The following is a 27,050-nucleotide window of genomic DNA, read 5'->3' as shown; positions in this document are numbered from 1 at the left end:
TACTTCCCCCGTGCTGCATTCCCCTCGGCATGGAGCCTGTTGTCATGGTGATGGCTGATGGGAGAGTGCTGTGCTCAGGGGTAGATTGACAAACATTTGGGCTGTGTACAATCTGAAACCCAAGGAGACTCAAGGGTAGATAAGTGAGTTCTCCATCAGTCCATCGGGTCATGAGAACAGTATATTCAGTAAGCATTATTGAGTGTGTTATTATTTAAAAAAAAAAAAAAAAATCATTTTATTTTTACAAGGGCAGTGCACTGTACACTAACCAGCGTTTCCGTAAAGCTATCAGATTTTAACCAGGGGCTAATTTTCAATCGTAGTCCCTGGGAGGGTTATTAAAATCTGATAGCACTTAAAATGACAGCACAAACACAGCATAAACACTTAAAATGACAGCACAATACAGACAATGAGCAGACGCTGAGCATGTACAGAGCAAGACACGATTATCTGTGAGCTCCAGACTTGTACCTTGGGAACACTCATTCACAATTAGGCTATCAACAGTACCTGAGTGCATCAACGCAACAATGGTGTTAGCCTCTCCCTCTCCCGTTTCCCTCCTCATGCCCTGTATCACGCCTCCTCTACCCCCCCTCTATCTGACTCCTCTCCCCCCTCCTCTATCTGACTCCTCTCCCCCTCCTCTATCTGACTCCTCTCCCCCCTCCTCTCCCCCCTCCTCTATCTGACTCCTCTACCTCCTCCTCTATCTGACTCCTCTCCCCCCTCCTCTATCTGACTCCTCTCCCCCCCAAGGCTCCGAACCGGTTCAAGGAACGGAAACGAAAACCGAAAACGAACGGTATTTTACGAGGAACAGAAACAGGAACGAAAACGAAATGGTCTTTAATTGTTCCAGAACAGAAACGTTAATTTGAAATCTTTAAAACCGGTTAATAACGTTATTTTTTCGTTCTTTGTAGTAGGCCTCTATAACTTAAAAATAATTGTAAAAAAGAAGAAAGCTGAGCCTTTTATGGCCGAATAGGCTAAATTAAATTAATTAAATTTGTAGCCTACATCTTGTCCTGTTTTTGTAATGTAGCCTAGGCCCCTAAATCTGTTATTTCACAGTCAGGATCTTAAATGCTTGCTTAGCGAAATGAAGAGATTTAGATATTACAACAACACACCATAGCCTAGTTCCGACTAGGGATGTGCGCAGCGACTATTTTCACTGATGACTAGACGGTGGTTTTGTAACCGATTACATGACTAGTCTAAAAACAGGATTCCCAAGTTTCTACAACAAGTGCTATTTAGAAAAATTGAGGATGTTTCTCAAACTCTGCAAGCTAAGATGCATGACTATTCTTGATGTTTCCCAACCACTCAGCGGCAGCCAATTTGCACGCGTTGCGCAGGGCTGTCACACACTCTCCTTTGTTTGCCAGTGCAAAACAGTAGTTCAGCCTGTCCTTACAGCTTATTACTTAGCAAAGATATCAATGTGATTAATTTTGTTTAATTGAAGAAGAGTAGGCTAGCCTATAGCCTGTAATGTTTCAGTAGGCTTAAACTAGATTTCACATAAAGACCGCGGATGTCAGAGAGGACAATAACGTTCGAAGGCAAATTTATTCCAACATTGGTCCACAAAGAATGATGCAAATAATAAAGTGAAAGAAATAATAGCCTACTGTGCAAATATAATGTTTTATATGGACCTGCCTACTGTGCAAATATAATGTTTTATATGGACCTGCGTGTCTGCAATAAAGTTCCTCTATAACCACCATTCAGCGGAAGCCAATTTTCACTAGTTGCGCATCTCGCTCCAAGTATGGTTTGGCTATTTAAAACACGGAGTACTTTGTGACAGTTGCTTGGATGTATACTAGTATGCATAAACCTATGTTTTGCGAATTTAATGGTCTGCCTCCTTCAGAGTTCAACTCGGCAATTAGGCTGTGAAAACGAGCGCGCCTCTTGGAATCTAGTCAGAGCCTATTGTTGCACAGATTTCTGTCACGTCTTGACTTTCACAAAACAAATGATTAGGCTACATTAATTAATATGAGCACACTTTAGTGACAATGTGCCGTGCAACCCTGATCATTGAATAGCATAAGTTAAATTACTATAATATTAAAGACCGCGGATGTCAGACGATAGGCTACGTATTACGCGTATAATCCGGAGCTCCCATACAAAAGGAACGCAGCATAAACAATAGGGATTGTGCAGATGAATGAATGAGGTGACTAATTATTTATAAATAACATAAGACATTACAAAACGAAATAAAAACAAACAATAGGCCTACAGGCGCAGAATAAAATAGCTTCCCGCGACAGTAGCCTACAAGAAAATATTTGTACAAGAAATAGGCTACTGTAGGTAGGCCTATAGAGTCTTAATAGGCTAACATCCCCGGAACGGTGAACGGAACGTTATTTTTCGTTCTTAACCGGTTCAGGAACGCTGTGTTGGTGGCGGAACACGAGAACGGAAACGTTAAATATTCTGGTTCTGCTCGGAGCGAACCGATTGAAAAATAATTTCGTTTTTAAGCCCTGCTCCCCCCTCCTCTACCCCCCCTCTATCTGACTCCTCTCCCTCCTCCTCTATCTGACTCCTCTATCTGCCTCCTCTATCTGACTCCTCTATCTGACTCCTCTCCCTCCTCCTCTATCTGACTCCTCTCCCCCCCCCTCTATCTGACTCCTCTCCCCCCTCCTCTATCTGACTCCTCTACCTCCTCCTCTATCTGACTCCTCTCCCCCCTCCTCTATCTGACTCCTCTACCTCCTCCTCTATCTGACTCCTCTCCCCCCTCCACTATCTGACTCCTCTATTTGCCTCCTCTCCCCCCTCCTCTATCCGACTCCTCTATCTGACTCCTCTCCCCCCTCCTCTATCCGACTCCTCTATCTGACTCCTCTCCCCCCTCCTCTATCTGACTCCTCTCCCCCCTCCTCTATCTGACTCCTCTCCCCCCTCCTCTATCTGACTCCTCTCCCCCCTCCTCTATCTGACTCCTCTCCCCCCTCCTCTATCTGACTCCTCTCCCCCTCCTCTATCTGACTCCTCTCCCCCTCCTCTATCTGACTCCTCTCCCCCTCCTCTATCTGACTCCTCTCCCCCTCCTCTGACTCCTCTATCTGACTCCTCTCCCCCTCCTCTATCTGACTCCTCTATCTGACTCCTCTCCCCCCTCTATCTGACTCCTCTCCCCCTCCTCTATCTGACTCCTCTCCCCCTCCTCTATCTGACTCCTCTCCCCCCTCCTCTATCTGACTCCTCTATCTGACTCCTCTCCCCCTCCTCTATCTGACTCCTCTATCTGACTCCTCTCCCCCCTCTATCTGACTCCTCTCCCCCTCCTCTATCTGACTCCTCTATCTGACTCCTCTATCTGACTCCTCTCCCCCTCCTCTATCTGACTCCTCTCCCCCTCCTCTATCTGACTCCTCTCCCCCCTCCTCTATCTGACTCCTCTACCCCCATTTCTGGCTGTGTGATTCCTTTTCTCCTCCCTCCTCTGTCTGCATGTCTCTAGTGGCCAGTGTCACCACCCCCTCCTCTCCCCTGTTCCATGCCTGAGTTATGGCCCAAAGCAGGAGAGGTTAATAAGAGGATGTATAAATTGTTCTTTTCCATTGTAGACATGACATGTGGTATTATCAGCCAGCAGTACACATTACTGTTATAGGGCATAACTCACAGAAATTGTAAAAATAGGTGACACCTGCAATTAAAACCAGTGATTTCCATCTGCAGGGAGTAGCATGGTGGGGTATGATGTGAATACTCCATGACTGAGGTGAGCAGGGGATGCAGAAGGAATGGGAGCTCAGCTCTGAATCCCAGCTGCTACAATACCAGGATGACTCTGCCACTGGATCTCATGGTGAAAGCCACTCTTTCTTAAGGGACACTGTCACTGTCATGTATGAATGAATAAACAGATTAATTAATGAGTGATTTGATTTGTGTCTCTTGACAGACAATTGTAGCACATTATCCTCAGATATAAATAAATTGCATACTGTTCTGTTCTGTACTCTGTGAAGAGGACTAAATTATACAAAACATGTTTAACTTTTCACATAATAAAGACAAGGAAGGAAACAAGCCTAACTGACGCGCTCATCTGACTCCGAGTGACTGCATGCAGCCAGTCTTACACCGCCATCTAGTGGACACAGATAGAAACTGTAGATACTTTATTGAGCCCCAGGGGGGAATTGTTGTGTAACAAAAACACATACAAAATTAGAGGACAGAAGTGAATGGTCATTGATCAAATGTATTATCAGTCATTACAGATAATGTGTAATACATTATATATTTTGATTGACATTGACAATTTACATTTGACCTTTTTTTCATTTATCAAATGCTTTATCAAATCCAAAGTGACTAACAATGAGTATCTGTCTAGAAACTGTGAAACTTTCTAGACTAATAGTCTAGTCCTTGTAGCTAGAACTATGAGGTAAGAGAAGAAAAGTGATTGGTCCCCAAATAATTGGGTCCATCTCAATTATCCCAGCTGTGAACTAACCCTGGCATTTAATGCTGAATTGAAACTACAGTATGTTCAGATGCTCTGAAGAAGGCTCTGTCAAAACGCGCCAGCAGGTTTCCACTATGATGTGAGCCAGTACAGAAGTGGATGTTCAGTATTTTGTCCTCCTTCACTGTAAACGGATATGAGGACAAAATGTGTCCGGGGGCCAAAATGTGTCCGGGTGATATTGTGAATGGTGTTCAGTGAGGGTGATATTGTGAATGGTGTTCAGTGAGGGTGATATTGTGAATGGTGTTCAGTGAGGGTGATATTGTGAATGGTGTTCAGTGAGGGTGATATTGTGAATAGTGTTCAGTGAGGGTGATATTGTGAATGGTGTTCGGTGAGGGTGATATTGTGAATGGTGTTCAGTGAGGGTGATATTGTGAATGGTGTTCAGTGAGGGTGATATTGTGAATAGTGTTCAGTGAGGGTGATATTGTGAATGGTGTTCAGTGAGGGTGATATTGTGAATGGTGTTCGGTGAGGGTGATATTGTGAATGGTGTTCAGTGAGGGTGATATTGTGAATGGTGTTCAGTGAGGGTGATATTGTGAATGGTGTTCAGTGAGGTCGTAGGGGTTGTGCAATGGGTCAAGGTGTTTTTTTCACTGGGGTAGGTGCAATATGGGTTATGTGCAATATATGTATTACAGTTTGTGCAAAATGTGGTATGTGCAATATGTGGGCTTTGTGTTTTCTGTTTCTGAGGCGATCTATACAATAAACCACGAGAGGCCGTGTGTTAGTGATTTTATAACAGCTAGGGGGCGTTGTTAGGCACGATGCGAAGCGGAGTATAACAGCCCCCTAGCTGTTATAAAATCACTATAACACACGGCCTCGAGTGGTTTATTGCTTTTATGCAACGGTTACTACAGCTATTAGTGTAAAATAAACACACAGCAATGTAAAATATTAACATTTATTCAAAACGAAGCATCATTCCCTCAATTCCGCCGAGCAAAATAGTTCCCCTAACAAATGGGTTGCCAAGCAACAACAACTACTGTACAATGCATTGGATCAAATGTGAGGCGCATTAATACTGAAAATGGAATGATATGCGGTCCCAGGTGTGTGTTACAAAGTATTTTAACACGACTTCCAGCCAATCAGAATCAAGAACCAGAACTAACCGTTGTATAAATGTGCAGTATTGAGTCCAAGACAAATTTCCTATGGGAACAATAAAGTATATCGCATCGTATCTATCATGTCAGACAACATTATTTTCTGATTCCATTACAGCTCTCAATAGAACAAATTTAACTAAATGACTACTGTATACTTTATGGGCAGTATGTGCTTTATGGAATGTCTTACAGTATATTTGATGTTGTCCGATGTTACATTTTTGTGTATGTATTATTTGTATTGTGCTGAAATAAAATTATTTTTATTTTATTGATACACAGCAACAGGTGTCCAAAATAATTTTCCTTTCGGTGACAATAAAAGTTTATTTTTTCTATTATCTTTTCATATCATCACAAGACCTCCTTCTTGAAAACTTGGAACTTGTACTTAATGCCGTTTTCCTCTTGAATCTCATTTGGCACCCCAGGAACACTTATTCAATATAAGGAAGACACAAAGACAAATAAAGTCTTAATAATGCAAAAAGCTAAAAAAAAAAAAACACACACAAAAAGTTTACAAGAATTTCTCAAGATCCCCACAAGCACTGGGGCATTTGGTCTCAGAGACTAAACCATTCTCACCTCTCTTGCTTCCTAAAGATGCTGTGATCGAACTTGGGGAAGAAGACATCACAGTGGAAGTCAGCCATGACACCGGTCAGATAGACCATGTCACACCAGGGGTGCTCCAGGCCTGCCTGAGAGGAGAGGACAGTGAGAGTAGCTGGACAGACGCGGTCAATGATATAGTAGAGACCATAGCTGTACAGAAGATCTTTCTCTCTTACACAGACACACACACACTCCAAGCCCCACACACACTCCACAATTACCTTGTAGGCCTGGTGGCCCCCTACAATCCAGATGGTCTCTACCAGGTCACTGAGGGGCGGGAGCAATACCACACCAACTCCTGTTTCAAAATCACTGCATATGTAGTGTGCATGCTCTGGTACAGTGCTGGGAGGAGTAACAAATCAAATAAATCAAAGAGGAGTCAGGGATAAGAGCTATCAAATGATTTCAAGGGGAGAGACTTGTGAGACTAGTAAGATAGCCTACTGTAGATGCAGGGCTGGGTAAGTAGGCACAGTAGGTGTGTGTGTGTGTGTGTGTGTGTGTGTGTGTGTGTGTGTGTGTGTGCGTTTGTAAGGGCTCACCGGAGGGATTTGCTCAGGACCATGTGGAGGACATTAGGCATGGGAAATACGTTGTCTGGGGAGAACCAGGTGGCCTTGCCCCAAACCAGCATGTTCATCTTTCCTGTGTGGCACATGTCATCTGTAATGCTTATGCATGTCATCATATAACGACAGGCTAATTAAGATCTGTATGCTATTGCAATTATGCAATGGGACACTAAAAGCCTAATCCTCCTATATGCTTAAGCACATTATGTTACCTCTGTGTATGAAATGCGCTAAACAAATAAAGTTTGATTTGATATGCTACTGATTTTTACCTGGTCGGGAGACACTTGTGACGGTATCAAAAAAGAACTTGTATTCTGACCTGTGGAGACAAGTATTTTAAAGGTTCACAAGAAGTCCTTGTAAAAGACACCTAGATCTCAATGGACTTGACCTGTTTAAATACAGCATAGACTAAATAGGTTGGCTACATTATAACATAATAATAATAATAATAATAATAATAATAATACATAGCCTGGTTACATCAGCCTATATAGCCTACCCAGTGTTGCCAACTTGGCGACTTTGTCGCTGCATCTGCCAACTTTCCAGATCTCCTTGGCGACTTATTATTCAAAAGCGACTAGCGACAACTCTAGCGAGTTTTTCTGGTAATTTGTGTTGATAAAGGTCTGCAAAAGCATCCAACTATCCCGTCCCGCGGTTCATGTTACAACCGAGCTCAAGAGAGCCGAGTACTGCATGTCTACAGAGGAGTGCTGTCTCTTCTCCTCGGCCAGTGAGCTATCAGCCCCGCAGCAAATAAAGAACGTTTAGGTCTACATTCATAGGCCACTGCATATCTGTAAAAAATAAAAATAAAAAAAGAAGAAAATAAAAAAGCTAACGTTACAGTTATATGGCAACAAAAAAGTTTGTAAATACGTAAATAGTTCGTTTGTAAACGACCTGACCAGGCTTTTCTATTCATTTTACATCTTTCAGAATTGCATTTTATGCAAATTTGTTGATTACGGCACCACTGCCTACTTAAGTGAAACCCAGTCCACCTGTAGATTTATAAGACATGATCCTCGAAGCAGGCTACTGTAAACTATGGGTCTGTAGAATATGGAATAAACCAATCTGGTCAGGAAAAGTGGCCGAGACTAGTCTACATCTCAAATGTAGGCTATACTCCGTTTTTAAAACACGTAGCCTACCGAAATTTCCTTGTAAACGCAATCCTAGGCTATATGCATTCATTCAAATTGTTTTATTACCGGTAGATGAACTTACGGTAAATGCCATGGCAAATGTCCATCCTTTCCGATTCCCAAATTATTGCACGCGGCAGCGATGATCCGTATAGGTTTCCTCTGCATCCTCACACTGCCGTCTATGGCATGTCTGTTAGTAGGGCTTGAAAGGCTATCAGACGAGTGAGGCTACTCGCAAAGCGACCAACAAGCAGGCGGAGCGATGTTCGGAACGAATCTGTCGATTTATCCGAGGGGAATCAACATAGGCCTAGTCAATCAGCCGATTAGCGAATGCAGAGGCACGCGATATTGCACCCTCTGACCCAGGGCATGCCAATTAACAATCTCTGTGCCCCCCCCCCGAGACTTAGTCACAAGCACCCGACTCTCCCTCCCCCCGCTCAATGCGTGACACTTGGTAGCCTTATCGATCCTAACAAATTCCAGGATTTTCACGGGCCCCCTCCCTACAGGGGCCCTGGGTAGTCAGTCCCACCCCCCCGGAACGCCCATGCTCAGGCGCATGTGTGGTTTGGCTGATTTATGTTGATTTTCCTCGGATAAAATGGCTGATTCATCAGGTGACAACAATCACGTCCATGACCATGATGTCCTCCTTGTGGAACGGTCAGGAATACGCCATAATTGTTTGGTTGTTTGTTAATGTTAATAAGGCTATTTTCTGACCCCAGAATGAAAACAAAACATGGAGAAGCAGCGTTCAGTTTTTATGCACCACATATCTGGAACAAACTTCCAGAAAACTGCAGGTCTGCTGCAACTGTTATCTTAAATCAAGACTGAAAACCTTTCTTTTTGCTGCTGCTTTTTATTAAATCAAATAATTATTCATTTGTACACTGCACTGTAACTTTTATTCTTGTATTTGATTTTTAATACATTTTGTTTTAAAGTACCTTTTATAATGCATTTCTTGCACTTTATCTTGATGCTTTTAATGTCTCATGTAAAGCACTTTGAATTGCCTTGTTGCTGAAATGTGCTCTACAAATAAACTCTCCTTGCCTTCCCTTGGTGTCTGGTTGTGAGTTCAAGCCTCGGGTGATGCAGAATAAACATGCTCATTCCTACTCAGGCATTGTACTGTTTGGATTGTAGACACATGATTTTAAAGATTTTTTAATTAAGAAGTTTTTAAGAGGACAAAGCAATAAAAGCCAGAACTTTGGACAGAGATCAGAGAGCAGTGATTGACTTCCGATACCAGCATTTCCAGGGACAAGCAGCAAAGGGGGAGTAAGCCATGAAATTTTTCCTCTCTATCAGCTTGTCGAAGTTCTCTGACAAATGCTGGTATCAGAAAATCCCATGTCATTGATGTACTGTCCGCAGTTGCTACATAAGACTTTTCAACGCAGTAGTGATGAACCCGAGCACATACCTTCTGCGTCTGGCTTTAACAGGCAATGCTGCATCCCTTATTAAAGGTCAAACCCCTCCCTCCGCCTTCCAGTTGCCATTTACACTCGGTGATAAAATGAGAGATCTATGAAGAAAACAGCTACAAAACTTGAAGCTTATTATAACTGACAAAATCAGTCTTGTCAAGTCAGACATATCGTATCAGATTAACTTCAGACTTGCCAAAGATATCAAACAAAACTAGAAAGTACATTTCCTGGAGAAAATGTGAGGTGAGCTAGCTGTTGCAGCTGTATGTAACAGCTACAGCTAGAACTACTCCGGACCAGGCAATCTCCATGCACCCACCGGCGAAGACCGTGCGTCTCTAGCCCACTCAGGGGCTGAGTTGTGGGGTCTGTGCCGTGGACAGTGGCGTAGTGGTGAGACTCCACCCCCTCAGGTCAGAGACAGTCAGGGACAGTGTACCCCTCTCCGGGCCACCTACCTGACTCCACCGGTGAAGACCGTGTGTCTCTAGCCCACTCAAGGGCTGAGTTGTGGGGCCCGTGGCGTGGATAGTGGCGTGATGGTTAGGCCCCGCCCCCTTGGGTCACAGCTAGTCGGGGACAGTACAGTGACCTCTGGGCAATTTCCATGCATCCACCAATGAAGACTGTGCGTCTCTAGCCCACTCGGGTTGAGTTATGGGGCCCGTGGCGTGGATAGTGGCGTGGTGGTGAGACTCCACCACCCCAGGTCAGAGCCTGTCATTTTTTTTTTTTTTTAGACCTGTCACTTCTTTCATCCAGTCTCCTGCCGTAGAAGCGCAGCATCAGAGATCAAACCTGGGCTCTCTGCTCAGCCTCTTTCCCTCTTCTCACTGCTCAACACACCATCTATACCCACAGACCTCCCCTATCACTGCTCAACACACCATCTATACCCACAGACCTCCTCTATCACTGCTCAACACACCATCTATACCCACGGACCTCCTCTATCACTGCTCAACACACCGTCTATACCCACAGACCTCCTCTATCACTGCTCAACACACCATCTATACCCACAGACCTCCTCTATCACTGCTCAACACATCATCTATACCCACAGACCTCCTCTATCACTGCTCAACACACCGTCTATACCCACAGACCTCCTCTATCACTGCTCAACACATCATCTATACCCACAGACCTCCTCTATCACTGCTCAACACACCATCTATACCCACAGACCTCCTCTATCACTGCTCAACACACCATCTATACCCACAGACCTCTATCACTGCTAAAACACACCATCTATACCCACAGACCTCCTCTATCACTGCTCAACACACCATCTATACCCACAGACCTCCTCTATCACTGCTCAACACATCATCTATACCCACAGACCTCCTCTATCACTGCTCAACACACCATCTATACCCACAGACCTCCTCTATCACTGCTCAACACACAATCTATACCCACAGACCTCCTCTATCACTGCTCAACACACCATCTATACCCACAGACCTCCTCTATCACTGCTCAACACACCATCTATACCCACAGATCTCCTCTATCACTGCTCAACACACCATCTATACCCGCAGACCTCCTCTATCACTGCTCAACACACCGTCTATACCCACAGACCTCCTCTATCACTGCTCAACACACCATCTATACCCACAGACCTCTATCACTGCTAAAACACACCATCTATACCCACAGACCTCCTCTATCACTGCTCAACACACCATCTATACCCACAGACCTCCTCTATCACTGCTCAACACACCATCTATACCCACAGACCTCCTCTATCACTGCTCAACACACCATCTATACCCACAGACCTCCTCTACCACTGCTCAACACACCATCTATACCCACAGACCTCCTCTATCACTGCTCAACACACCATCTATACCCACAGACCTCCTCTATCACTGCTCAACACACCATCTATACCCACAGACCTCCTCTATCACTGCTCAACACACCATCTATACCCACAGACCTCCTCTACCACTACTGAATAGTGGTTCAACGGATCATCGTTGATCCGTGATTGTAAGGAAAGCAGAAGCACTTTAAATTAAAAGAAAAAAACTGTACACATCAGAAGTGTGTTTAATAAATGCTATGGTGTTTTTTCCAAAGTACAAATCTTCTTCCTCTTTAAATTTTGTTTTAAAACTGTGTTTAATACCGTGATATACCGTACCGTGGACCTTGATACCGTGATATTACCGTACTGTGAGTTTTTGATACCGTTACATGCGTACTGTAGGCTATTATTTAACAAATACAGTAGGCCTTCAGGCTAATCTACATGCTCACAACATGTCTGTGTTCCTGAAGTCCATTAACTGGGAACGAAAAATGACTCGATGCTCCTCTGCTTCAGGTTGCTGACGCGCTTTCTGGCTACCAAGGAATGCAGCTCTGGCGCAGCAGACTCGTTTGCGTTTTGCGCTCGACATTAAAGTAACAAAGAAATGAAACGTGACAGTAGGCTACAGCCTACAGGCAACATGTAGGTCTACATACAGTTCTGTTTTTATTCACAGTAGGATACAGTACGTGTTTATTATGACAGATTTAAATGCAAGTAGGCCTACAGTACTGTAATGAAAATCCCACCAGTAACCAGATAGCAGGCTCAAAGTTTTTTAAGCCTGTCCGGTAGACCGTGAGGTTCAGATCTCTGAAGTTCGGATGAGTGGGGTCCTACTGTAGCTTGCCATTTTGGCTTTAATGGTTAATATTAGACTACAGTAGCTTGCTAGTTAATGAGCATGGCTGAAATAGCTAGAACAGACTACAGACATTCGGTCATGATACATTTGATCCCATTGTATCACATTGCATCAGTGTCCTCTGTGTTTGTGTATGCGGGAGAATTACATTTGTGTATTGAGGTAAAACTATCATTAACAACCCCAGTCCTGCTGACACTCTTATATTAACATGCACACACATGTACAATCTAAAGCCTAATTTATACTTCATAAAACATGGCTCATGGCTCATGTCTCATGGCTCTTGGTTGCCATGGAATGGAAGCTAAAGACAATGCCCAGGCATTCCAACCAAGAGCCATGAGACATGAGCCATGAGCCGTTTTATGATGTATAAATTAGGCTTTAGGTGTCTCCTTGTACTGCAGCCTGGACAGTCTCTTCCTTAGAATGCTGTCTCATTGATGATAAACACACTAAATGTCTACAGGCTCCTGCCTCCTCTAGATCACACATAAACAGACAGTACACATGCACAGAGGATGTCCAACATGCACCCTGACTCTCTCACTCTCTTCCTTTCCAGAATCCCCATAACAAGTGTGTGACAGACACCCAGACATGCCGGGCCAAGTTCTGCAACAGGGAGTGCCTTCGTAGTGTACTCCTTGTATGTATAACAGTATAGCAGTCACAGGTTATACAGTAATAGGTTTACCGTATGTGTGCTGTACTTGTATTGGATGTTTTTGACATGAATATAGGTCCTTCAGCATCCATTTTGAATGTGTAATACAAATTTTATCGTAAGTGTCTCCACGTTTTAATGCAACTATGAGACAATAAACAATAAATATTTATTGCTGATCACTGTCCTATCCTTTGTCCTTTTTTGCTCTATTGGGGGATATTCATGGAATGTTCACAAAACATGACCAACCTTCTACATGAAGGTAGCCAATATGTACTGCCAGACCAAAAAAGAATTCCCTAAGATCTGGGGGTGATATTTTGGCTGCTCGGTACCTCAAAACAACGTCTGCTACATAGGCAGTATTGGTTAGACATGCAGAGAGATGACTCCTTAGAGACCGAGTTTTACAGTCACAGAGATTTTGGTCATCCAGTAGCCTAATATCCAGTGTCATACACCTTACACAGACAGGTTATTGTGAATTTACCCTGGCCAGTGTTTAATTCTGCCGTAACTCTTATCTCACAGAACTGACGATTAAAGCAATTTCTAAAGCTGCTTACACTTTATTGACATTCTCACTTTACACGTTCAGCTCTCACTTCTACTGAGTCACACACAAATCAGTCCCCGCGGAAACAAACTCTTAACAGTCTATTACAATCCCATTGTAAGATCCCTTTTCTTTTAATTAACTAAAAGTTGAAAACTCTTTTCAATAAATTAACTAAATCAAGTAAGTGGCTTATTGTACTTTGTGTCGTATATTGACATTAACCACAGCTAACCAACAACAGTACATTTGTTTCTTCCTGCTGCGGATCTTCCTCTGAGCTCTGTCGAGGTTAACATCTTTCCAGCAACACAGCACTAAATTAACCAAACAATGCTTTTTTGCATTAAACATTCACTTTACCGCAGCCCCTTCTCTTATTGACATCTCAAATCAAAATAGTAAAGCAATACCGAAACTATAGCACTTTCGAACTAGTATAACAATATATATATATATCCTTTTTTCCTTTTTCTAACACACTCTGTGTATAAAACAGCTCAGCATGCATAGTCCATGAGGTATCCTGGTCTAACAACTACTCGACCAGATCTAGTGGTTACAGTCTGTGTATCCCCCATGTCTCTGTTTGGGGAAGCGGTAGTATGTGGTGTACTGCGGGTCTCAACAGATACAGTCTGGTCTGGCGCCCTGGGCACTGTGCCCTTGTCCCATCTAAGGTGTCGTCGATTTCGCCGAAGAACAGCTCCGGTGTCCAGCTCCACCTTGTAGGATCTGTGGTCTACAGGTTGCACCACTGTTGCCTTTCTCCAGCTTGTGTGCGGTTCTAAGGGTTGAATTCTGACCCGGTCTCCTGCTTTCAGCGTGTCCAAATCCTTGGCTGTTCTGTTGAAGTATTTTGCGTGTCTCATTTGTACTCATCTCATCTGCTCTGGCGTTGTGCGTTTCACCTCCGGCTGCAGAAGACTATCCCTCGTTGGTAGCAGGGTTCTGGTCCTCCTACACATCAGTCTCTGCGCTGGGCTTGTGTCTAGTCCTTGAGATGGAGTGTTGCGGTGATCCAACATCGCCAGGTATGGGTCCTCCCCTGTGGCCTTGGCTTTCATCATGAGTCGCTTTGCTGTTTTGACAGCAGACTCGGCTTTCCCATTGCTCTGGGGGTAGCCAGGGGATGATGTCCGGTGTTGAAATCCCCACAGCTGACTGAACCTCTCGAACTCCTGGGAAGAGTACTGTGGCCCATTATCTGAAACCACAACATCTGGGATCCCCTGACGGGCCTTCAGCTTCCTTATCAGTGTACTCGATTTTGTGTCAGGTAAGTGGTCAACCTCCCAAAAGTTAGAGTAGTAGTCAACTGTCAGTAGGTAGTCTCTGTTGTTATGTGTAAACAAGTCTGTACCCACCTTGGCCCACGGCCTGCTGGGCACCTCGTGTGAGTGCAGTGTCTCTTTCTGCTGCTTTGCATCCATTGATCTGCAGACGTCACACTTGGACGTCCTGATCTGCTCGGTCATTCCTGGCCAGTAGACGTATTCTCTCACGCATCTGAGACAGCCCTCCACTCCCAGGTGAGTAGAGTGTATGCGGCGGGTGATGTCGCTTCGGAGTGTGTCTGGAATCACAACTCTCTCCCCTCTGAAGACGATTTCGTCCTGTACACTCAGCTACTCTGGAACCGAGTGATAGTGCCTGATATCCACCAGCGTGTCTCTCTTATTCTTCGGCCGCATTGGGCATGGAAAGTTCCAAATAGAGTGTAAACTCCTCCTTCCATGACTTCCATGTCTTCGCCAGGTTTCCAGAGTCCCAGCATAGCGTCTGCGGAGGTCTCAGCCCTTCCATCTTTTCTGCTGTCTCGCGAGTCTAAACTCCCGCGCCCTCCATTAGCCAATGCGCTAAACTAGCTAGGTATCTCTCTCTGTAGCAAAAGTTCGGTTTTCTCACGTCAGGTACGTGTCCACTCCGCTGTCACCATGTTTAATTCTGCCGTAACTCTTATCTCACAGAACTGATGATTAAAGCAATTTCTAAAGCTGCTTACACTTTATTGATACATTCTCACTTTACACGTTCAGCTCTCACTTCTACTGAGTCACACACAAATCAGTCCCTGCGGAAACAAACTCTTAACAGTCTATTACAATCCCATTGTAACAGTCAGGGCCCCGTACTACGAAGCTCGTTCAACATATCCAGGATAACTTTTCGCTAGCTCGCTCGAGTAAACCGGACAACCGCAATCACAGATAAACGGTACTACAGACGGTGGCTATCAACTTGCTAAAGGAGAATGCTCGTTTTTGACCTTATTTACGGCATATTATAAGACGTTTCACTCACCGAGATAACTTTGGTGTAATTTGGAGGCCTGTAGAATAAATTTAAAATCCAGCGGCGGCGGACGGGGCACTGAGAATGCAGCTTCTAAAAAATCTATTTTCTGCTTCTGCCGCGAAACGGTTTTCATCAATCTGTCTTTATGAATCGCTAGTTGTGCTTACATAGAGCGAGGGCTTGTTGTGGTTTTTCACATGCCTCTGTAATATATCTTTAGAAACGTCTTTAGAAACGAAATAGCTTACCCACTTGCTCCAGCACGCATGCGCACAGCACGCAGTCTGTTGAAGATATTCTCAGAAACATCGTTAAGTGCAAGTCACATTCTATCATCTCCTCTTCCTGGCAGGAGACTGATCCTGCTTTGGGGAAAACGGTGTTAGTCATAGTCAGGAAAACTTAAACAGGGTGTTGGTTAGTCTCTGTTTAAGTGTCGTTAGAGCCAGTCGGGCTCGTGGATTTTGCTCTTAGAATTTCTGTGGCCATTTCATGAAATAAAAAATAAAATAAAAACATTCTCATCTCAACAAAACAACGCCCCCTAAGTGTGAAAACGAAAATTCCCTGAAGTCAGGGTGAAACAGAGATGGGGGAAAAAATGCATTACTCAAATAAAATAACACTAAAATGAAATCGCTTCATTTACAATTAACAAAATATCAATTATCTAAAACTTCCCTCTTCTGCGTTTGAGGACAGAGTATTGGGCACGCTTCGGACGAAATGGTCTCTTGGGTTTGACAATCTTCCCTATGTCATACTTATCTGTCGCCCACGGTGAGTCGGGTGACATGCGTTGGCCCTGCATCCCACGAACCACAGGTGTCACCCATCTGTAGGGAAGCAGGCCGGTAACCTCCATCTAAGGTCCCGTGCCTGTGTCCTGGTTCCGACAGGTTCGGCATTCATCCGTCACTCCCGGAACGACAGTTGTCTGTAAAAACACTCAGAAAACACTCAGACCCGATGAATGTGCCCCTGAAAACTATAAACATGAGATATTTAACATAAACATTAAAAAATATATAATTGGGTTGTTAGGCTGTGCTGTATGAAGATTAAGACACTGGCAAACATTATCTATCCTCCCACCATCATGTAGAAACCTTACTTCCTCAGCTATATCTGTCTTGTCCTGTTTATTTACCTAAAATCTCCCTAATGGATTGTTGAATGGAACTCCAGCAGGTGGCGCCGGACCCCAAGTCTGATTCTCCCTTTCTTTCAGCTTGAGGTAACTGTGACAGTCTTTAATCCAGTGGTCCGGTTCACCACAATGAAAACATGCATCATCATTTCTGTCTTCCAGCTGTCTCAACTGAGCAGCTTGTAATCTGGCTGCACCTAGCTTCATTTATTTCAACTCCCTCTTTTCAATGTGATCACGAAGACGCTCTGCATAGCGGAAATGGTCAACAACTTCCTCGAGAGAACTTGACTCCTAGGTGTGGCACGTCAACCTAACTTGGTCGGACAAAGAGGAGAGAGTTATTCATTAACTGTTGTTTCAAAATCTTTTTATAATCTGCGTTCGCTTTGTCCATGCCACTGTGTGCGGCGAAAACTGACTCTAACCGTTCCCAAAACTTCTCGAACTGTTCATCGGAATTTTGTTTGCAATATGTGATACGGTCCCAGTCCATTTTCTTAGGGAAGCGAGTTTTGATTCTGTTCAACAGCGCAGCGTTTTGGTCAGCAAAATCGGCATGAGAAAAAGGCAACGTTATATCAAACAGATCTTTTACATCCACCCATTTCAACCTAAGTACTTGTCGCATGATCATGGCGATTTCTTCCGTGTGAGGCTCATACATTCGAACTAAACTGTTAAAAAGACTCTCGAACTCGTCCATGTCTTTGGTCGGATCGGGCAAGGTTTTAGCTACATCACGCAGTTCATCAGAACGCCATGGTCTATAAACCCTGATCTCTGGAGCCAGGCCGCGTAGCCAGCAGCATCATCTGCTTGAGACGGGCGGGGAGTATGATTTGGGCAGCGTACCATTGGGGCTTGAATTTGCGGTCCCTCCAGACTATCGCTAGCCATTTGTTCCAAATTAAACTCAGCCTCAGATATAGCTCTGACCAATTCTTCCTTCCTGATCTGTTCTTGTTTAGTGTAATATCTCGTAGAAAGGGGCGCGCTTAATTCGTATTGCGGAGGCGCCTGCATGGGCGGGGAAGAAGGATCAGTTGGCGCAGAGGCAATACTGGTAGGGGATACGGCAAAGAGAGAAGGAACATGGAGGCTAATAGTGGCGGGAGCAGTGGAAGGGGGAGGAACAATAGCTTGGTTAGGTGGTGTGAGTACGGGGCAACGAGTCAAGGGGAGGTGACTCGATGGGGGAAGCGGCGGAGGCACAGCCGGTTGAACAGTTTCTTTGCCTTTCCTTTCTGACCTCAAAAACCCTTCCCGCACTACTGTCTCCCAAATCTTAAAAGCAGCCCAATCGATAGCATTACCAGATTTCCTCCCCAACTTAGTCTTCTCAAACGCCTCTAGTTGAGCCCTAACGTTAGCCAAGGCTTTAACGCTAAGCGTACCAGATGGAGACGGAAAACTGCTATGCTTATTCCATAGCGGAATCTGCCAACAGGCACTAGCAGAATGCTTTAGGGCAACAATTTTAGCTGGACCAGACAAATTGACGATATCAAGCGGTGAGCTAGTAGCGGAACTCATAATAATGCACAATAATACAATCTTAAATAGCAATGAAAAGCTCAAAACTCAAACGCACAGCAGGAAATAGAACAAAATAATATAATTTTGAAAGAAACAAAGACACATTAAACACCTACGTAACTCACCCAGCATCCGGTCCTTTGTTCTCCCTCTGGCTCGATGGCGGATCACGGGAGAGCGGAGTGGTGTTGTTGTTGTTTCCTTCGTCTCCAAGACGACCAGCTACCGGAAATCTAGCAGTTACGATTTATGGTAGTCGAAACAGTGTCGAAAATGTAAACAATACCTACCTGGATAATAGGCACGCTTAACCAAACATATAAGACAAGAGCCGAAACTCAAACAGTAAACAACAAAAACGAACAACCCCATGTAGGGACACGGAACACAAAGGACGAACAAAGGCCTACGTTAACCAAAAAGCATATGCCTGTCTGGACACACCAGCTGCACCTGGTTGGACACACCAACCACCCGGGATAAAGGGGGAAAATGTTCTTACCAGAAACGCGGATTGGACACACCAATCACTCCTGTAGCTACATTTGTTGGGAATCTGTTCTATACTTTATGACGATACCACCAACTAGACCTACATGCGGTAACTACCAGAGGGACACACCCAACAGCTACCGTGGGACACACCCAACTAAAATGCGGTTTTGATTCCACCCGCGACCGGCCAAAGGGGAGCCCGTTTCTGTGATAACCTGGCGCATTGACTCAAACCAACTCAACCGTTCTAAACTACAGCCGATAAACAATCTAAACTGTACATCAACTGCAAGCGAGCAAATGAGTCACAAGACCAAAATCACACTTCTGAAAGAAAACCCCGGTAAACGAAACAAGGACGAAGTCAAAGAACAATGCAATATCACCAATCATACATCGCTATTGTTGAGTAACAACTCCTTAGAACGCCCACCCAACTACCCTGCGGGGCTTTGTTTTCGGAACATGCCAGACCAACAACACAATCCGAAACGAAAACAAGGCAAATGCAACTCAAAACCATAAGAGGGTTCGTTCAAAACGTACCTGTGAGTTCAGGAAGCCAGTGAAAGAACTGGGGAAATAATCTCACCGTGCGCTCTGGCGCAAGAGAGAAGATTGGTTTTCCAAAAACCAACTATGGATCCAACACGTCTGCCGACCAGTTCATCCACTCGGATCCCGAAGCAACACAGGCAGTTCTACCTTTTCATCCCCGTCGCCAACTGTAGAAGATTTTTAACTGATGTAGTCAAAAAGGATTTACCAAGATTCGCTCAAAGAGTCTGGTTTATAGAGAAAACATACGAGCGCAAGGACTTAAGGACAACGCACGTGAGTGGTTCATCCAACAGAAGCGCCGCAGTCTGGTCTTGCGCGGCCTTATATTCAAGCAATACACAGGTATGACGCTTCCAGGGTGTGTTGACCTCCTGTAGGTCATCCTGTCATAAATTAGATTAGCACAGCTATGTGAAAGGTTGAGGGAGGTGGTGAGGTGGTGAAACTACAATTTCTATGACAGCATGTAAAGCAATTGTAGGATATCCATATATCTTACAGCTGCAATAAATTATTGCTTAAATAAAGCAAATGTAGGTTTTAATAGTTTCAGGTTGGAGTAGACAATGTGAACTCTCTATACAAGAGGAACTAGAGATAAAACAGGCTATTAAAAGGTAAAAAGTGAAGCTCGAGGTGGAGAAGTAGGCGCCTACGGGGCCTACTAGCCTATTTCATCGTCATTGATTGTCAGGCATTGGTGCTATCACAATTCAATTAAAATGTAGTGTAGTATATTTCGTTTCTGGTTGTAAGGAAGAAGAATCAGATCCGTCGATGCCAGTTTCAATACTTTTATTGAATCTCTGGTATCAAAAATCACACTGCAGTTGTGATGAGTTCACTCGCCAATGGTCTAGGATGAACTGAACTAACAGAGATATCTCTTGATTATACGAAAAGAGGTGTTACCCAAAATTGTCCTGTTCTTTGTTACCTTGTCTAAAGTGAGACCGTTTAATGGCTCAGTTAAACAGATCCTGTATGCCCTGTTTGTGTGACGGTGTGTGTGTTTGTGGGTTGACTATGAAAACCAGCGCTCTGTTGTGAGACACCTAATCCTATAGTCAGAAACTTGATGCCTAGTGAATATATAGGTTTTACTAAAAGCCACTAAATGTCATATAGGTGGCAATAGTGAATATATTGATTTTTCTAAAAGGCACTTAATGTCATATTGTTTAGATAAGAAGCACTTAGTAAAATATAGGTGGTGCCAGTCTGCCACAGCAACACACTGGAAAATCCTGTGTCCTGTCTTAAGGACAACCTAGGTCTGTCTGTAGTTTTCCATCCCTCCAGTATACCTATGTGTGTGCATTTGAAATTCACTATATAACTTGTGATTATACTGGTCAAAATATACTACAGTAGCCTACTTATCTTTGTTCCTAGGAACGGGAGGCTAGTCTAATAAATCTACATTAAAGACTTGACAATTTGATAAAAAAAAATGGTTCTCCGCATCACCCACAGTCTACACAAAACTACAAGTATACTAATAAAACGCAAGCCAGTGCATAGCCTGCAGTCTACGACACAAGGCATAAATGCACAAGGCAAAATATGGCTCAAGCACAAGCAGCTGTCATTCTGCAATTTTTCATGATATCGGGAAAGCCAAAGAGGGTTTTGTCGGTTTGTAAAAAAGTCTTCTTAAGAACCTCTTGCTGTTCGCGCACAGCAGATTATTGTTTAATTCGCACACTGAAGTTCCATATAGAATGTTAACGTCATATATGCCTTTTTCCAAGTGAATTGATCGGTCAGCGGGCAGTGCTTCATACGTTTTGATCCATAATCTGGAATTTAACCTGCCCCGGAGCAGGTTAGCTCGGCAGCATAAGTTACCACGGCGATATAGCAAATAGCATATAGCAAATGGCATATAGCAAAAAAAGTGAACCACCTTCGTAGTAGGCTACGGATAAACCAGGCTTGAACCTGAAGTTATCACGCTAACCCCGTAATCCTGTTTCGTAGTACAGGGCCCTGGTTAGGCTAGGATCTTAACTCTGGTCGGGTAGGACTGACTTAATCCTAATGCCTGGGCTTGGCTACTAATGCCTGGATATGAAAACCACGCCCCCCTAATTAGAATATAAGGAGCGAGAGAACAATAAATAAATGTGGAAAAGAATGTGGAAATAAATACATAAAATAAATGAATAAATAAGTGAATATGGAAATAAATGCAAGAAATAATGAATCAAACAATAAATAGATATATAATTGTATAAATTTATATCAAATTTAATGTATTTATTTACACATTACTGCATTCATTTATTAATTAATTTATTTTTGTGCATATTTATTCATTCATTTATTTATTGGTCATTTGTTGAGTCATTTATTTATGTATTCATTTTTAAATTTTGACAGGTTTGGTCCTCCATAGTCTAGAGCGGAAGCGCGATGACGCATCGCATAATCATCCGGTCTGGACCGGAAGACGAACAGTTGTAATGTTTTTACCAGTTTTTAACAGTTGTAATGTTCTATTAATACATCCATGGTTTTTACTGAAGGCTACACATGGTGAAGTTTCGAGTAGCCTAGATAACATTCGCGATGGCATCACCAGGCATAACACCGACCAAAATTGTAAAAGAAGATGCGAGGAGAAAACTAAAAGCAAGCAGATGTTGGAGGCGGGCTCTACAGGCTCAAGCCGGATGATGGGGCGGGCTTAAGGCAGTGAAGTAGATACCAGGCTCTTCTCCCCGAGGAGAGACTGGTGACGTGAGGCTAACGCACAGGGTCACGCGGTTCGTAATGAAAGAATATGATTGGGGGCGGCTGTAGCTCAGTTGGTAGAGCGGGTCGTTCAATGATCGAAGGGTCAGTGGTTCGAATCCCAGCTCCGACTGTCCACATGTCGAAGTGTCCTTGAGCAAGACACCTACTAACCGCAAATTGCTCCTAATGAGCAGGTTAGCACCTTGCATGGCAGCTACCGCCATTGGTGTGTGAGTGTGTGTGTGAAAGGATGAATGAGAGGCCATTGTAAATCGCTTTGAGTGCCGCTAAGGTGGAAAAGCACTATATAAGTGCAGTCCATTGGTCTAAATCACCATTTACGCAACTACTCCTCCATCACGTTTTTGTGGTGTGCTCTTAGGGCTATTTTACTTTTGAATCCAGAAATACGTTTAATAAATGTCTGACACTGCAACATATTATCTACAAAGCACCATGTGCTAAGGCATACTTAAAAGCCATATGTTTTATAGCATATTAGCCGAAAACTTTTATTTTATATTTTTTCCAGTTGTTGACAACAGCGGTCTGTTATAGGAATCCCAGAGCCCCGGATGAGCACATGTTCAGAGGCAAGGCAATTCTCAACTGGAGGCGTTCACAGTGAACATCCAAACTGAACCGGAAAGGGAAAAACGTTCTCAACAAAACCCCTCAAGTGCCGGTGCGTTAGCTGAATATACGGGCCCCAGATAGAAAAAATATTTTTTCTCTACGAACTGTGCCTAGAAATTACAAATATATTAAGTTTATACATAAATATAAAAGAAATGTGTAAAAAATGAAAATAACTTACATTTCCAAACATATCAGCTCACACCCCTTCTTTCCTTTAACTAATGTGCACCTTATCACCAACTCGGCATCCGTAAAGCACACCAGCACACTTCTCTCACATAAAGCACACCCACCCACACAATCATATGCACGGAAGGAGCCAACCCCATAGCCTACCAGAAATGACAAGATTAACATTTCCGTTTTTGAATGTTTATTAAAACAAATGTAACATATATACAATTAAATATATAATTGTTGAATGTTTATTAAAACAAATGTAAAAAATAAAATACAGCACTGACTAGTTAATGTATTTGAGAAAGTAAGAAATATACAGTCAGGCAATGGTGCATGACTTCTACATTCATGCACATGACAGGAGGTGGGTGAGACAAGTCTAAGTAAAGAAAAAAAAAAAAAAAAAAAAAGTATTTCCCAACTGATAGCCCTGGGCATATGAAGTGCTAACGCATCCTATTGAGGAACAGTGACCTCCTACCAATTGTGGATAAAATCAAGACATGAAAACAAAAAAATACCAAGTAACATTTCCGTGGGAAATGAATAATACAAGTCCATGTGTGTTGCATGCTGCATTATAAATGTCAGTACCATAGTTCTACTTCTTCATGTATTCCTATTTCTTCTGGTACTCCTTAAAGGCATTGGTGGACTTGGAATATGGGTTTAGTAGAAGGGAGAGGTGAATATTTCTTCTCAGTCAGTGGACCAGGCAGCTAGAGAGAGAGTTATAGTTTCATTTAAAAGTGACCAATCAAAATATGCATGTGTATTCCCTCTCCTAATCACTCATCTTCCCAACATAGTAGGGTACACAACTGTAACAACAGCGCCGTGCATTGTAGCTACCTTTGGGTTTCAGGATTGTAGTCCTTGAGCTCTTATATTTCCAACTGACAGCATCACCCATACCTGACAAAAAAATAAGGGTTGATTGTTTACAACAGGGCTCACATCTGACCTTTAATAAGCAAACGTGGGCAGAAGAAACCCCTAAAGGTTTTGCGTTACTTGCCTGTCTTTGAACCTGTGGTTGTTTCAAGGTCTGTGTTCCTGTTCTCTGAAGATGAAAGATTTTGGTAGCACACTGAAATTCAGAACACTGCTCTCCTGAGAAGGCCTGAAAATAGGGTTCCCAATCTCGTATTTAGTCTTCCAGGTCTGTTCTGATCCAGCTGCGGATCTTCCCTCAGGCAGACTTCCATCTATTTTAGTAGACGTAGCATTCAAAGCACTCTTCTTCCCTTTACGGGGCCTGCCTCGCCTGGATTTTGTCATCTTTGGGGCCACAAATCTGTCCTTCCAATCTTTGAGAAGCTGCTCTTTGACTGGGCTCTTGACCTCTGGGCTCTTGAGTTCAGGAGTTTTCATCACCAGGTTAGTACCAGTAACTGAGGCACCCTCTCTCATCCAGGAACTGACACTCACATTAAGGGTAGTTGGGGGCCTTATTAGAGCCCTGCCTGTAAAAGGATTGGTTCGCTCGCCTCTGCTTTGTCCAGTTGGTACAGTCCCGTACTTTCTCTGTGAAGAGAAGCCAAACAAGGCTAGTTCTACACTGACTGTTAGGCTGCTGGTCTCAAGTCCATGTCCTGTCAACTTTTGGGTGCTGCTAGCCTGTGGTTGTTCTTCCTCAAATGACTCAGTAGCCTTTGATTTGACAATTTCAACATCCTCATCAAATGTGTTATGTTCCCCAAATGACTTATTACAGTTAATACTCAAGTTGGCATGTTCAGCAGGCTGTGAGGTAGATTGCAAGCGTCTGTTTATTTTACGTCGCTTCTTCGGAACACACAGTTGTGAATAAGAACCTTCCATATATTGTTTCCTCTTTCTTCCATATGTTTTCCTTCTGCCCTGGACTCTCCCATTTCTTTCAGTAGTGAGGCTGTTGTCATGTCTCGGTATTAAGGAAAGAGAGGCAAGATAGGCAACTTTCTCAGTTGGAGGGAACTGCGAATCGTGTGAATGAACTCTAAAAGCAGCCTCACTTTCTCCAGGGTTCATGTCAGTAGCATCCAAACTGACATGAATTTGAGGAGGACCTGGCACTTTTTGTTTTGATGGCTTACAATACAATTCTGGCTCTGTCATCAGAGTGGACTTACTGTGCACATATTTGCAGGACACATCACTCTCAACTTTACTGTCTGGGCTATCCATAGTGAGGTCTACCACTGGGGCCCTTGAAAGAGGACAGCTTTTTGAGTCTGGGTTTGAATAAGTCTTGTACTCTGATTTCACCTCAGTCAACTCCACATCCATTTCCAGTAACTCATCCCACACAGATTCAAGTGTGGCTCTGGCTCCTCCCCGTTGGTCTGCACTCTCTTCACCTTGCACCTGCAAATCTTCAAACAAACCTTTGGCCTCCTCTGGAGCTAGAACATGGATCTCCATGGAGTAAAATGGATCACTTGGGCCATCATCCTCTGCACATTCCATTTTTACAGGTGTTTCTGTCTGTCTGGAGCTGTGTGTCAAACATGACCCTTGAATTTCACTAGCATCCATAGTGAGGTCTACTACTGGGGCCCTTGAAAGTGGACAGCTTTTTGAGTCTGGGTTTGAATAAGTCTTGTACTCTGATTTCACCTCAGTCAACTCCACATCCATTTCCTCAGGTAACTCATCCCACACAGAGTCAAGTGTGGCTCTGGCTCCTCCCCGTTGCTCTGCACTCTCTTCACCTTGCACCTGCAAATCTTCAAACAAATGTTTGGCCTCCTCTGGAGCTAGAACATGGATCTCCATGGAATAAAATGGATCACTTGGACCATCATCCTCTGCACATTCCATTTTTACAGGTGTTTCTGTCTGTCTGGAGCTGTGTGTCAAACATGACCCTTGAATTTCACTAGCAACATTGGGTTCAGGCCCTGGAGTTACACTCTTAGGCTGAGGCATCACTTCTCCCATCTCACTGGCTGCTTCAGATCTGTCATCTTCAGTTCCCATCAGCTCTGGTTGCTCCTCTCTCTGAGGAGACTGTTGGATATTCTTCAAACACCATGGGAAGCCATACTCTTTATCTATGTCATCTAGCTGCTCATTGGTATTCAACCACGATGACTTGTGCACCATTTTAGGATAGACAGCATTATGTCCCAGAACAAGATATTTCTCTTCAAGACGGCCCAGGTGTCCGTGCATGACATGTGAAAATATCACACTCTGTGGTGACTCATGCTTTCTACAGATATCTACTGCCTCGGCCATTAAATTATTGTAATAACCAGATGTCATCATGTCTTCCATTTCTTGATAACTTCCATTCCAATAATGGGCTAATATTGCGCTTGTAACATCTGTTTCAGCACCATTTCCATTTTGGGTAAACCTTTTGCACCTGCACCACTCAAGCAATGCCGTCATTGTGCTGCGTGTCCATGAGATTACTGGAACTGCGCACAAGTCCTCAGATGAAGTTACTGGCTGTTTTGTTTCCATCGTTTCATTACTTGCATGGTTTACAGGAACTTGGGTCACTACAGTATCAGATTCAGTGTCCACTTTGTCTTTCCCTTGAGGAGGAGTGAGTGTGAGTTGATGGTTCAAACTGGGAAACACAGAAGAATGGATCTGCTCTGCATCCAGCTGTTCTGGGGATGACTGTCCAGTGTCATTAGTTGCTGCTGAATCCAGAGTCATTGTTTCTTCAGCCTTAGCTGCTGTGGTACTTCCTAATCCAATATGCGGGTCTTCTTGTTCAGATTCAGCAAGCAAGGGTGTGGATTGAAGTCTGTCTGCCCCAGCCTGTGATTTTATTTCATGGGGAATTCGACCAGGGTTGCCCACAGCTTCAGTGTCTGTTGTGGTGTTCTTAAGTAGCGCTTCAACATGCTTCCTGATGGTTAAGGCATCAGTGGTCATGACTTGCTGTGATGTGGAAAGTGGTTGTACCACTGCAATGGCTATTTGCCTATACTGAGTAGAGGACACTGGTGCTGCAGACTGTTGAACTCTGATATTCTTCTGTGGGACTTGGTGAGCCAGCTGGAGAGACATACTGATCTGGTCAGGTTGTGA

The 27,050-nt window shown here is 43.7% G+C and overlaps 1 protein-coding gene across 1 annotated transcript; it reads right to left on the bottom strand.

The window, feature by feature from the left end:
* Nucleotides 1-6,015: 6,015 nt before the first annotated feature.
* LOC311321222 (dihydrofolate reductase) lies at nt 6,016-8,224 on the bottom strand (the record flags this gene model as incomplete). Its single annotated transcript, XM_084453165.1, has 6 exons — nt 8,100-8,224; nt 7,130-7,179; nt 6,828-6,930; nt 6,501-6,627; nt 6,250-6,365; nt 6,016-6,097 (listed from the first exon to the last, which is right to left on the bottom strand). The coding sequence occupies exons 1-6, from the start codon at nt 8,183-8,185 to the stop codon at nt 6,016-6,018; spliced, it is 564 nt and encodes a 187-aa protein (XP_084309291.1). The 5' UTR covers nt 8,186-8,224.
* Nucleotides 8,225-27,050: the final 18,826 nt, after the last annotated feature.

This window comes from Borostomias antarcticus (assembly GCF_949987555.1).
Source record: "Borostomias antarcticus genome assembly, chromosome: 18".
In the NCBI taxonomy this organism is placed as follows: Eukaryota; Metazoa; Chordata; class Actinopteri; order Stomiiformes; family Stomiidae; genus Borostomias; species Borostomias antarcticus.
The sequence above is the reverse complement of the archived record's forward strand: the minus strand, read 5'-3'. Positions and strand labels throughout refer to the sequence as shown.